Source organism: Watersipora subatra, chromosome 1 (assembly GCF_963576615.1).
Source record: "Watersipora subatra chromosome 1, tzWatSuba1.1, whole genome shotgun sequence".
Lineage (NCBI taxonomy): Eukaryota > Metazoa > Bryozoa > Gymnolaemata > Cheilostomatida > Watersiporidae > Watersipora > Watersipora subatra.
Window position 1 is genome coordinate 57,993,660 of NC_088708.1, and position 13,056 is coordinate 58,006,715.

The 13,056-nt window shown below is 35.5% G+C and overlaps 1 protein-coding gene across 1 annotated transcript; it reads left to right on the forward strand.

Annotated features, from left to right (window-relative positions):
- Nucleotides 1-58: 58 nt before the first annotated feature.
- On the forward strand, nt 59-7,214 carry LOC137385887 (beta-1,4-galactosyltransferase 3-like). Its single transcript, XM_068072484.1, has 5 exons — nt 59-166; nt 1,548-1,651; nt 3,260-3,788; nt 5,005-5,236; nt 6,752-7,214. Exons 3-5 carry the CDS (start codon nt 3,273-3,275, stop codon nt 7,036-7,038), a joined length of 1,035 nt encoding a protein of 344 aa, XP_067928585.1. The 5' UTR covers nt 59-166; nt 1,548-1,651; nt 3,260-3,272; the 3' UTR covers nt 7,039-7,214.
- The last annotated feature ends 5,842 nt before the right edge of the window (nt 7,215-13,056 follow it).

The window sequence follows — 13,056 nt, forward strand, 5'->3', positions numbered from 1 at the left end:
ATGTAGCAGTTGATACGTAAGAGTAGTACAGAACATAGGAGCTGCTACTCTTTAGGACAAGAACATCAAAATTTTACTCCCGTCAAATTGCTCTTCTCAGATTGAGATGCCGACAAATATTTACTGTTAACTTTACCTACAGTTTGCACGGATTCTTCAATTTTAGGTTTAATATCTAAATTATCTTTTAATCAATTATTTAGATATTGTCTTATTAAAATTCTCTCGGTGGTGGTTTCGCCTAAATTAATATCGTTTTCATAATGCGTCTAGTAACCCGTTGAATTTTCTCATAACTCGCTAACAAATATGACCATGTCGTGACATAAATCACTTAACAGTTGTGTAACAAATTATTTACTTGCTTCACAGCAATTTTTTATGAGTACGAAATGGCCAGTAATAATCCCCCTATTTAGTTAAGTAAATCGATCAAGCGTACTATAACAAGTTACTGTTAGCAGTACTAAGTCATATTTAGTAACCCTTTAAAGCTTTCAAAACACGAGATTACACTGAATTGAAACAATGTTCATACAAATAATTTTTAGCAAAGGTTGGCTAGTAACATAGTAGACCCTACCCAAAAATATTTAGCTCGCCGGTAACGAGTAGCAACATTGCAAATTGAAATTTAATCTCTGAGCTCACGAAATACCAAAGACAACACAGATGAAAATGCTTTATTACTTTACAAAATTGCTAGTTTTTAATTATGTTTTACAATATTCAATTAGGAGTAGTGCTAAATTCGTACTGTAAATTAGAAAATCTAGAATGCATGTGTTGTCAATTAGAAACTTGAGACCATGTTTTATTGCATTTTGTCAGTAGTTGCTGTTTAGTTATATATCTTGTCATTCTAGAGAAGTAATAAAACTAAATTCAAGCTATTGGATTATGGATTATTAGCATTATCTTTTGGAACTTGGTTTATTCCACTGTGTAACATCAACAAGAGTACACGCTATTATAATTAGTTCATGAGTGCAGTAAACTATTTTATTAGTAATACTAGAAAGGTAATTTGGAAATAATTAATAAATTGTGACTCCTACAAAGATTTAAAGTGATTCAGAGTTTCATTGTAAAATCTATTTAGTATTCTTCACTCATCCATCCTCACTGTGTTACCTTCCTTAAAAAGAGCTCACATTTGTTTGTGTGAGTCAGAACTTTATCTATGGTTGATGGCTTGTCTTCACAGCTGTGTAGGCCAGATTTGAACTGTAAGGTCTGCTAATAATGATAGGATTAATCCAGTCATAATGATAAGGCATAAACCTATTAACTATACTGTGCCTATTAACTATTATTACCTATCAACTAAGAATGTGACTATTTAAGTGGAACACAATGCTGAGCTGTGTTGCATTAGATTGCCCAGTCTAGTATAGTTAATAGGTCTATGTGATAAGATAATCTCAATGGAATAATCATGGAGGATTATGAGTATCCTCAGGATGTATCATTTAGTATTTGGTTTCAAGGATCACGATGATGTTCGTTGGCTATTCCCTGATTGCTAAAATATTTGTCTCTAATAGGGCCATACATCAATGAAAAGATCTGAGTTGGAAATAATGATTTGACAAAGTTCTACAGATGCTTGAAGATATGAAGAACAACAAATAAAAATGCCAAATGGATGGTAAATCTTTTCACATTTTTCTTGGTTGTTGGTAGTTTTATTAGCAGCGCTTGCTGACATCATCTTGACTTGTATTTGAGTTTATAAATGATGGTTCTTTGTTCAGACTAAAGATTATTTTGTGGTGAATAATGAATTTACTCATTGTTCTATTAACTAAACTTTCATTTAAACATTTACTTTTTCATGATGTATTTTATGATTGGAAAAAAATATGGACCTTCAAAGGCCTAGTACAGGGGTTGGCAAACTCTAACGGGCTCAACTCTAAACTCACAAACTCAGTCTGGCCTTGCGGCCCCCTGATTTTTTTAACGTCATTTGGCCTAACTGACTTGTAGCAGTATTCGCGAATATGTTTGTTTCCCCACCTCACCCAGTTTGCTACAGACCTTATTGTGACCAAAGAATGCCCCAGTGTGCTCTCAACATAGTAGAATGAATTCTCTTCGCGCTTCATACTCATTCCAATTTGCAAGTGATTAAGCTCATCTGCACTTCTTTTGGCCTTCTCTGTGAGGATCGTACCGCTAATATGCAAATGGAGTTGGTTGAACTGCAACGTTCCGACTTTCTTTTGTCTAAATTTTCTTGTACCACTCTTATTGACTTCTACCTCAACTGCCACATTCTCAGTTTTCATGATTTTTAGCCCATGCCAAGGGCGCGATCTCGATCGTTTGGTGGCACCTATTTGTGTGAGCATTTTTTAAAAACAAACAAGCAAGTACATGTATATAACATTCTGTTGTTGAGTGCTTGCTTAGTCGTTCCTGATGTTGTTTCACCTCGGAGAAACATGTTTCCGGTTGATTGTGTTGTATATTTCAATAAATGTGTCTTTTCATGGAAACCTGGCGCCTTTTTCTACTCTTCCAAATGACCTAGTAGTCTAAAATGCTTGCTAACTTCCGGCTTAGCATAAAGCTTTTAGTAAAGCTACAGATAAAATCAAATCAAAATTGTTTAAAGTTTTTCTACGATTGAACTTTTCATTCTATGTTAATCTTTTTGCAGTACATTTAGTGTTCAAACCATTACATATTGGACTGAATATTCTACAAGAAATAGTTTGTTCCACAGTTCAAATGTGGCACAATTAAATGCTGCAGGTGACTACACATATAGCAGTCGAAAGAAAGCATATAAAATTGTGAAAACAAAAAACGGAATTATGCTCAAAGATTTGTTTTAATAATAAAGTAAATATAGTAATAAAATAGTCAATAAAAAGGGTATATTGTTATTTTGGCTTCGTCTCACGTGAACTAAAGTGTAGGCTTGGTAATGCGTAGGTTCAGACCACTATGGTTCAGGTTCTACTCTGGACTAGTTAGAGTTTAATTTAGTTTAGCTTTTGTATTGTTTTATTATTTTTAAATTTTTTGTGTTAATTCTTACTTTTCAGTTTTTCTAATGAAACTGCAGTATTTGAGGAAACTTGTAACATTAACATATGCTCAAATTTTAGATCAATTGTTGCAAATTTCGACTTACCTGTTCTGGTTGTAAGTCAGGCTAGATAATAGTTGTATCTTGGTTATATCACTCTCATATTAGTTTAGCGAAGAATATTTTTTCTCTTCAACCGTGCTGTCTATTTTGTAGACATTGATGCGCTATGGCAAGGTTCACTCTAAAAACCTTTGTGAAGCTGCTAGTTTCTCTATACGTCATAGTTTTCATATATGCATTGATTAACTGCAAGTCACGAGTTCTCTTCTCTCAGCCAGACTTTATGTTTGAAGACTCAAATTCTTTTATGATATCAAATGGGAGCCGACGCTGTCGACTCAAGCATTCCGAACTTCATCACGTCAAGTTAAACCTTGACCCATCCATAAATCTAGAGGACGTCGCTAAAGAGAATCCTCATGTGGAACTCGGCGGCAAATGGCAGCCACCAGACTGCGAACCGTGGCAGAAGGTCCTCATTATAATTCCCTATCGAGATCGAGCCTATCATCTCCGTGTGCTACTTAATCGTCTCCACCCAATGCTGCAGCGTCAGAAGATCGCCTATCAAATAGTTGTGTCAGAGCAGGCCGGATTGGACGCCTTTGCCAAAGGAAGGGTCGTCAACATTGCTTTTGTAGAGATATTGAAGACTCAGAATTTCGATTGTATTATAATTCAGGTGAGACCAGAGGTTTAGAGAGATACTCTTGATGAGTTATGTTTTTAAACTCTGTTCAACAGAAACATATTTTATTATAATTGGTCATAGCTTAACTAATTGTCCACATACCTCATTATTATTAGTCATATCTGGTCTTATTGGCCTCATACCTTGTTACTATCGGTCACACCTTGTTCTGCTGCCCTCATCCCTTATTAATATTGATCATACCTTGTTCTGCTGGCCTCATACATAGTTACTATTGGTCATACCTTGTCCTATTGAGCTCATACATCGTTACTATTGGTCATACCTTGCCCTATTGGCCTCATACCTTGTTACTATTGGTCATACTTTGCCCTATGGGCTTCATACCATGTTACTATTGGTCATACCTTGCCCTATTGGCCTCATACCTTGTTACTATTGGTCATACTTTTCCCTATTGGCTTCATACCATGTTACTATTGGTCACACCTTGCTCTGCTGGTCTCATCCCTTATTAATATTGATCATACCTTGTTCTGCTGGCCTCATACATAGTTACTATTGGTCATACCTTGTCCTATTGAGCTCATACATAGTTACTATTGGTCATACCTTGCCCTATTGGCCTCATACCTTGTTACTATTGGTCATACTTTGCCCTATTGGCCTCATACCTTGTTACTATTGGTCATACTTTGCCCTATTGGCTTCATACCATGTTACTATTGGTCATACCTTGTTCTATTGGCTTCATACCATGTTACTATTGGTCATACCTTGTTCTATTGGCCTCATTTTTGTTACGATTAGTCATACCTTGTTCTATTGGCCTCATTTTTGTTACGATTAGTCATACCTTGTTTTGTAGATTATTCATGTCCACTATGACATGTTTCGTTTTTGCATAACATTTCATAAGAGACAAGCCTTTGTAATTGTTTTTCTTTTGCATTTCTTATCATTTAGTTTCTTATCATTCCTGATAATGACTGAGCAAAGTGGTTGGAGGACCTTTTATGCACTCTGCCACATCACTACTCAATCAGTACATGTTTCCTTTATGCACTTTCATCAGCTTAGCGGATAAAGCTACACTACCATGTTTCTTATTTAGTCAACTACAGAGCTTCCTACTACCATTAACCTATACTAGCTCTCATCACTAACACGGTTATACTTTTTATTATCGTTGCCATGTATTCCTACATTTCATTATTCACAGATCTTTAGTATGTTATACACGCAGGATGTAGATATGTTGCCTGAAACTGACAAGAACATATACGTTTGTGATGCCCATGCTCGACACTTGGCCCCTGCCATAGACGAGCTGCGGTATCACCCGATCTACTATAACATCTATGGTGGAGTAGTAGCACTGAGCACGAGCAACTATCAGCTCATCAACGGTTTCTCAAACAGATACGCCGGCTGGGGCAATGAGGATGATGACATGTCCGCAAGGACTATTGGAGCTGGTAAGTTGCGAATAAAGTCACGCTTCGACTAACAATCATCTCTGCGCGTGAACCTGAACAAATATTTGTCTCGACTTGTAAACTTATTTTTAACATGCGCCGTCTGAGATCTCACAACCTTGCATATAGAAGTAAAAATTAGGAGCAAAATTAAAACAAGAAGGTAAACAATAGAAATTTAGGAAAAAAGTTAATTTAAGCTGCATTTGGTGTAAGTTAGAGTAAGTTAGAGTAAGTTAGAGTAAGTTGAAGTGCATCACGATTGAACCAAATTAGTAAATAGGTAACAAAGTAGCAATACAAACATTTAACTGAAAAACGCTTTATTTAACTTAGTTTTATGTACAATTTAGCTTCTCTAACTATTAGTTTTTATATATTTATATAATGCAGGTTGAATCTACATGTTACTACCTGAAGTACTTATCATTAAATATTGATCTCTGGGATGGATTAAACGAACAACAATGTATTCTTATAAAAATATTTGCTCCAACATGCAATGCCTTCAACATAGAACACAAACATCAGCAGGAATTAACTTTGGGTGGCAAGGTTTGACTGGAGAGGGTGTGTACTTGTCTAACTGTTCTGAGAAATAGTTCTCTACCTGTTTTCTCTAAGTTTGTTGTCCATTCATTCAATTCCTGTCTAGTGTATGTGTTAATTGCCATTTTGCTGCTCTTATGACAGTTTGATGTTTAGCTGTTTTAATCATATATGTACGCATGAGTACACACATGTGTGTACTCATGCGTACACACATGTGTGTACATGCTTATATACATGTGTGTACACATGTATGTACGCATGCACACATGCGTGTGTACACATGTGTGTACACACTTGTGTACACACATGTGTGTACTCATGCGTACACACATGTGTGTGCATGCGTACATACATGTGTGTACACATGTATGTACGCATGCACATACGCGTGTGTCAACATGTATGTACACACTTGTGTACACACATGTGTGCCTATGTCAGTGGTTTGAGTATAATTATAAGCAATCTAGTACGAGCAAGCTATATCCTCACTGTGTTTCCATACTTCGAATGGGTTCAGCAGTGTCCATTGCACCCCTACCGTTTCACCGATCCAGAGTTGTACTATATAGATCTTTCCAAGATTTGTTATGTAACCCTCAATACAGAATTTGTTAAAGTAGACTCAATTTTGGGTCACAATCACTTTTTAATTTAACTTGATCGAACTAGTCAACTAGCTGTAGAGACCCGCGTAATTGTGTGCTGAAATATTTTTACATCCGCTAGGAAGAGCTGGAAAATCCATCAGCAGTGAGCATTTCAATGCGAATACATCTGACACAATTTCGCGTCAAATGCGTTCGGATTTTACTGTTTCTATGATTCTGAGTAGAAACAACTCCGAACCTATTCAAAGCATGGAAACACAGTGCATGTCTAGGGAAGGCTAACCGTCTTGTTAATGAATGGCTCAATATACCAAGATTGTAGCCTGGAAGTTTGATTATTGTTTAATTTCAGGGCTCTACTTGACCCGGCCTCCTTACCACATCGGTAGGTATAAAATGGTACGTCACATGAAGTCTGGTAGGTCTGAACATGGATACACCAACTTCATGCAGTGGCGACATTGGTGGAAGATTGACGGGATAAACAATATGTCAGTCATTAAGTATAAAGTACTTTCAACTACCAAGACTCCTTTATATACAAACATTACGGTAGATGTAGGCATACCGCCAGACCCACCCAATCCAAAGATACCTGAAGAGAGCTTTTTGTGGTTTTTATGGTTTTTTGTGCCATGAACTGACCTTCATTTACAGTTTCTGCTATTTTTCTAGTCACTATTGAGAATTTTTGGTCTCATTTGTCAAACCAACATCTATTTTGTCTTCCTTCAATCGGGTTACTACTGCACGATTTGCAGAAATTTATTCCTACCTTATCCTTGGAGTATCTGAGCTTATCTGAAAGCTGTTTAAAGTGCGTGTATTTGATTGGTCAGCACACCATATTTATGCTAACATGAGTGAGTAGACACAAGAACAATCATTGCCCTAATCTACATGACAGACTTTGGTGGGCCGAGGCTTGCCATTATTGTGTCTAATGGTTTTTCACCAATAAATTTTTCAGTTTAAATAAATTGCACCATAAGTTTGTACGTTGATTCATGAAAAAGATCTGCCATAACTGGATCTCTCTCAATTGTGACATTTTAAATCATATAGGGAATTGAGAAATATTTCACAGTAAAAAAAACTAACTTGCTGTTACTTAAATTAGGTTGAAGAAAAGAGGAATAACTGTTATCCATGCATGGAGCAGTTTTCACTGATTGAATACGCCATCCAGCCTGCTCTGTTTGGAGTCAGGCAAAATGTCATTGTTGAGGCTGCATAGTTCTCATATACACGTAGTTACCTGCATGCTGAATGTGTTGGCAAATGCTTTTGGTTACCCTTCCTCTCACCATCTTGAACACGAATTTATTCTAACTAAGCAGTATTGCAAAGCCTCTTCTGCAAATGTCAGCCATTTTTGTCATAATGCAAGCGATGTTTTTAATTTTTTGTACAAACACTTTTCAAGAGACGAGGCATATCAGTAAGGGCACAGCGTAGATTGTGACATCAGGTAGTGCTAAATATTTTTATGTATTTTCAAGTCTTTGTGTGCATTTAATGCCAAGTGTTTTCATATAATACAAAGTTTTTTCATTTACATTAGTGTCAATTCTGTTGGTGCAGTCTGTTTATATGCCAAGTCTGCCTGTTTCGATATGTGAAGGCGTGATAAGCTTTTATTAAATTCTTAGTGTTTGTGAGATTTTTTAACTGTTGTAGCTCAAATTTCTAGCATTAACTGACAACAATTATATCCGTTTGGTTGCAAGGTAGGTTATTACAGGCTCATTTTAGTGAAATCACTAAGTAGATGTTTTGTGCATTACACACCCGCAAAATTTCATGTAATAACTGAAAATCTGCGTATTTGTCCAAGTTCGTTTACATCTACGTAAATGTTATGTATAAATGTTATGACGTTCATTTATGTATACATATATATATATAAATTAGCTGTGTTACCTGGCGTTGCCCGGGTAATAAAAAATGTCTGGTCAAAAAATTTATTTGTATTTAACATATAACAACATTTGCCATTCTAACTTTCAAACTTCATATCACAAGGAAACTGTTTCGTGCAGATCAAATAAAAAAAAGTAAAACGACTATAAAAAGGTTTAGATGTAAATGTGAAATAATTAGCAAGTAATAGCTAAGTTAAGTCGGTTTTGCTACAATTACAATATACGATGATTCGGTAATGATACAATTAATACGAACTGAGAAAACAAAATAAAAATCTTGAATATGTAGAATTAATAATAACAATTCTTGCATAAAAGTGCGCATAAAAAAGGTTACGGCTCCACCAGAAGCTATCCATCAAAACTTTGAACAACGATACGGAGAGAATATAATTGTCCGCGTGAGAAGAATTGGTCTTGACCCCAAATATAATAATCGAACCTTACGAAAAAAATTTCTTAACAGGGGCATTGTATTGCGGAGCCACATGGGTAAAATAATCAGCGTGCACTATAGTTATAGCTGGATGCACCTACAAAAGACATACGACCAACTTTGAAAAATATATATATAGATAGAAGATAAATGATGCTGTGTACCAACCTAGATTCAAGTCCTACGTTGTGTGTACTTAATATTACCATTGGTACAAAAGTCTTAATAGCATCATTTAACATTATGACGTTCTTGGTTCAACAGTTGTTACTGATGAAGTCTGCTGTTTGTTAGGAGTTATCATAACCTGTATACAGCCATAACCCTGCATTACTGACACAATTCATGCTCAGCCTTCATTATTCAGATTATTTCAGATTATTCAGATTGTACGGTTATAGTTTAATTTAACTTTGTAAACAGATTAGTGAACATAAGAAATAAATTTTAGGCTATCTTTATATGCTACATGTATAACAGTTGAATAAGTTAGCTTTGAATGGCTATTTTATCATCCGCTGCAGATCCTTCATATTTTAACTCTAGTTCATCTCATTATCTTAATGTTGTTCTCTTTGTACGCATGCCTTTATTCTTTTATGGTTACCTATTTAAAATAGCCGAAGCATATTTTTTGCGTCTCATTTCTGTCAAGTAGCTGAATTCAGGCAGAAGTTAGTCTGCAACCAATAGAACTCCTTCCTTGTTCATGGAAATGCACTCTAGAAGAAAAGGCTGTTGCTTGCTTGTTTACCTATCATACTTTCCATTCAGAATTCTAGTCTATTCTGGGTAAATACAGTTGTACTGACAAAGAGCCATTTCCAGTGAGCATGTGACATATTTTGTTCAGAGTATGCAACTAATATTTCTTCCTGTTTAAGAGTTATCAGGGTAGCGCTGGTTAAAGTGTGGGTGTGTATTTAATGTGAATTTAAAATTTTATTTAAAAGATTAAATATACATTTGACTCTTGAGTAATGTACATGTATTTAATCTTTCAAATTAAATAATGTTGGGCTGCCTTTACTATTGTTTCAATCCTTTGATATCTATGAGCAAAATATGACATGTTCAGAGTTTAGCAGTAATGCAAGTATCAGTCTCTATCAGTGTGGCTCTTGATTAAGTGAACAATGCTATTGGTCAACTAGATTTTTTGGCAGATCATACAGTCTCCTTTTAAGGCTAACTAGCATTTTGATAAAGAATTTTATGGGTGTACACAAACACTTGGTGTTCGTATATCAATTGCGTATTTCTCACTTTGTTGACTTGACAGTGAACCCGCGAATGGTCTACTTTGTTTATGTTTACAACTAAGGACAAATTATGTGTAACCTCTAGGGTTTTGTAGAACTGTCTTGTGTCAGCTCTGCTGTATGCTTTCATATGGGTGGGTTTCAAATGTACAAGATTGCTTGATCTGGAGGTGCATATCATTTTACTTGTTGGAATCCTCTCATGAATTCATCAATAGAGATCAATGACATATTCTAACTAGTTTTCTTTAGCAAATGTGTGCATGCAAATATACTTTTCTTTTAAAATATTATCCCACGAACAAACGAGCGGAAGCGAAGTATGAGAGTTTTTATGATAAATGCATGTGCACACAACTTACGAAAATTAATCATCAACAATGAGACGAACCCTTGTCTAGAAATTTCATCAACAAATTTCACCATCGTTTTGTAAAGTCGTTAAAGTATAATAACGATACAAAACGCATTTAAGCCTATTTAAATATGTTACCAAGTCTTTGTAAACCGTCGGCATTATCTTAAAACTTACCCATCTGATCGGATTATACACAAATAGACAGATTAATTTGGATGAAAATCGCCACAAAACGCTTGAAAAGCTTGGTTTAATAAAAGTTAAAACCGGAAATTGAAACGCCAAGCGACAGAGAATAGAACGATACAGTTGTGCGCATTTCACGAAAAAATAACGTGCACATTTCACCAGTCTATAGCATTATCGAAGGTTTCTGTAATTAACGTAGGAGTACTGAAATCGTTCCATTTTTGCCGATTTCAAAGTAACTGACATTTTAGACTCCTGAGTACTTTGGTATTCTAACTGATGTACAACGCAGTGTAAGTAAAGGAAATGACAATGATATTTTTTTTCTAACGATTCTTATGAGATTTTAAGATTATGAGATTATACTTATGAGATTATAAAAACTATGACGTTTTTAAATGTAAACAAAATTGTGTATTGGTTTTATATTGTTACTATATTAATAATATTGGTTATTCTAATAATATCAGTGCATTTTACTTCTAATAATGGCCAATATTGCATTTCTCCTATTGCAGGGGGAGAGATATAAACATATAATCTTTTCCTTTCATTATTGCTATTTTTTGTATATAATAACACCCACACCCAGTACATTACAGCTACCATTGCAGTTATCCTATTGCACTGCAGTGCCATTTGACTGCTAATATTGCATTTCTCAACCATCAGTACCCTTTCTTTTTTTCCAATATCTCTTTGGTCGCTTGGTTTGCTGTATGACATTGGAATTTCTAGTATAATATAATAATAAAGAAAACAACACCGATGTTGCTATGTCATTCAGTATATTAATGATGAACTGAAAGGAACAGGCGGCTACATTATCAGCATTAACTTCACCAAGCCACAATTTATGACAATCCATAACAAATGCAGCCGAGCTGGCTCAGCTTAAATTTATAACAAAAGCGCATAAATGAAAATGAAATCTGTCTACATAAAAAACAGTATAATATGCCATATGGATGCATTAGCCTTCAAATAGAACTGTTTGGTTGACTAGTAGTCCCTACTAAACTATGAGGATAAAGTGAGTAGTTGAGGTGGCCCTAGACAAACCATTTGTAGAGGTCAAGAATGTCATAACAGGCAAGGTGTTCGCAAGCAATGCATCATCAAATGCTCTGTTCCAGTAGTTATAAGCATAAAGTTCAGAGAGAAAATGTAACATAAATATGCCTTCCAACTGAGCACATCGTTTGCTTTGAGCATCAGTATCTCAGCTCTAACTAGTAATAAGTAATATGTAATACAAGAATACACAAACTACGTAATAATATTGATCAAAAATATGGTCTACTTAATATTATTCTAAATTAATATTCAACTTGGATAAATCATAGGACCTAGCCTATGATGACAAGATTATCTCCCCCAATTTCCGAAGGCTCTGCTGACTCACATTTATCACATGAGCAACGGATGTACTCGTGGTAGAATTGTATTCGTTTAACTCCGCCTTTGCATGTCACATCCACTGGATTCGGCGCGCCTTAACGAGAAAGCGTTAGCAGATTTGATGAAATGGGTAAATCTTTTAATAACTTTTCATGTTTTAGAATTGAACTTTTCAAATATGTAACCAAAACACAGTTTATGGAGTCAAATTGATACTCATGATGTTATCTTTTAGTTGTCAATTAATTCCCACGATGTCTGTAACCTACCAAATAGCAATTCCCATGTCTGTAACCTACCGAATAGTAATTCCCACGATGTCTGTAACCTACCAAATAGTAATTCTCTCGATGTCTGTAACCTACCAAATAGTAATTCCCACGATGTCTGTAACCTACCAAATAGTAATTCCCACGATGTCTGTAACCTACTAATTCGTAACTCCCACAATGTCTGTAATCTACCAAATAGCAATTCCTATTCATTTTTCATACCTGTCAAGATTCCTGTCTAATCAAATGTTAACAACAATTCACCATGAGCCAATGACATAGAACGAGCTAAAATGTCAAAAATGAGACATTTCCAAATTTTCAGCATCTCCTATAGCATTGTAACCTCACCTAACCTTTGCTAATAATCAATGTGCTGCCTAAGATCTCACCTACTACTCCGTTGCAGCATCGACAGTCATTAGAACCGTGAGGTTCAAGAGGCGACGAAGAAAGTCTAGGTTCATCCTTAAATGTGCCGCATGTGCCCTGGCACCAGGTAAGCATGATTGGATAGTCGGATACACACTCATCCGTGTCGTTGATATGGTCTAGCCTTGTCACCAGTTTACATGAAGACACTAAAATAATCACATGATATTATATGATATTGCCATTGAAGCCGAGTTGAGCCTTTGAAATAAAGTGTTAACAAAATTCTGATCCCATTTCTAACAGGCTAACTTTGAGAACAGATTTTGAAACTTTTTCAAAATTTGTCAAACCAAAAAAGCTTGAAAAAATATGTCTCTCCAGTTTCTTCTCTAAAACTTCGCTAAGTATTAAACCATTCGGCTAACCAAACTATAGCAGG

Coding starts and splice junctions, on each gene's coding strand:
- LOC137385887 (XM_068072484.1), top strand. CDS start 3,273: ATGGCAAGGTTCACTCTAAAAACCTTTGTGAAGCTGCTAGTTTCTCTA. Junction 3,789..5,004: donor TCGATTGTATTATAATTCAG/GTGAGACCAGAG, acceptor TTATACACGCAG/GATGTAGATATGTTGCCTGA. Junction 5,237..6,751: donor CGCAAGGACTATTGGAGCTG/GTAAGTTGCGAA, acceptor GTTTAATTTCAG/GGCTCTACTTGACCCGGCCT.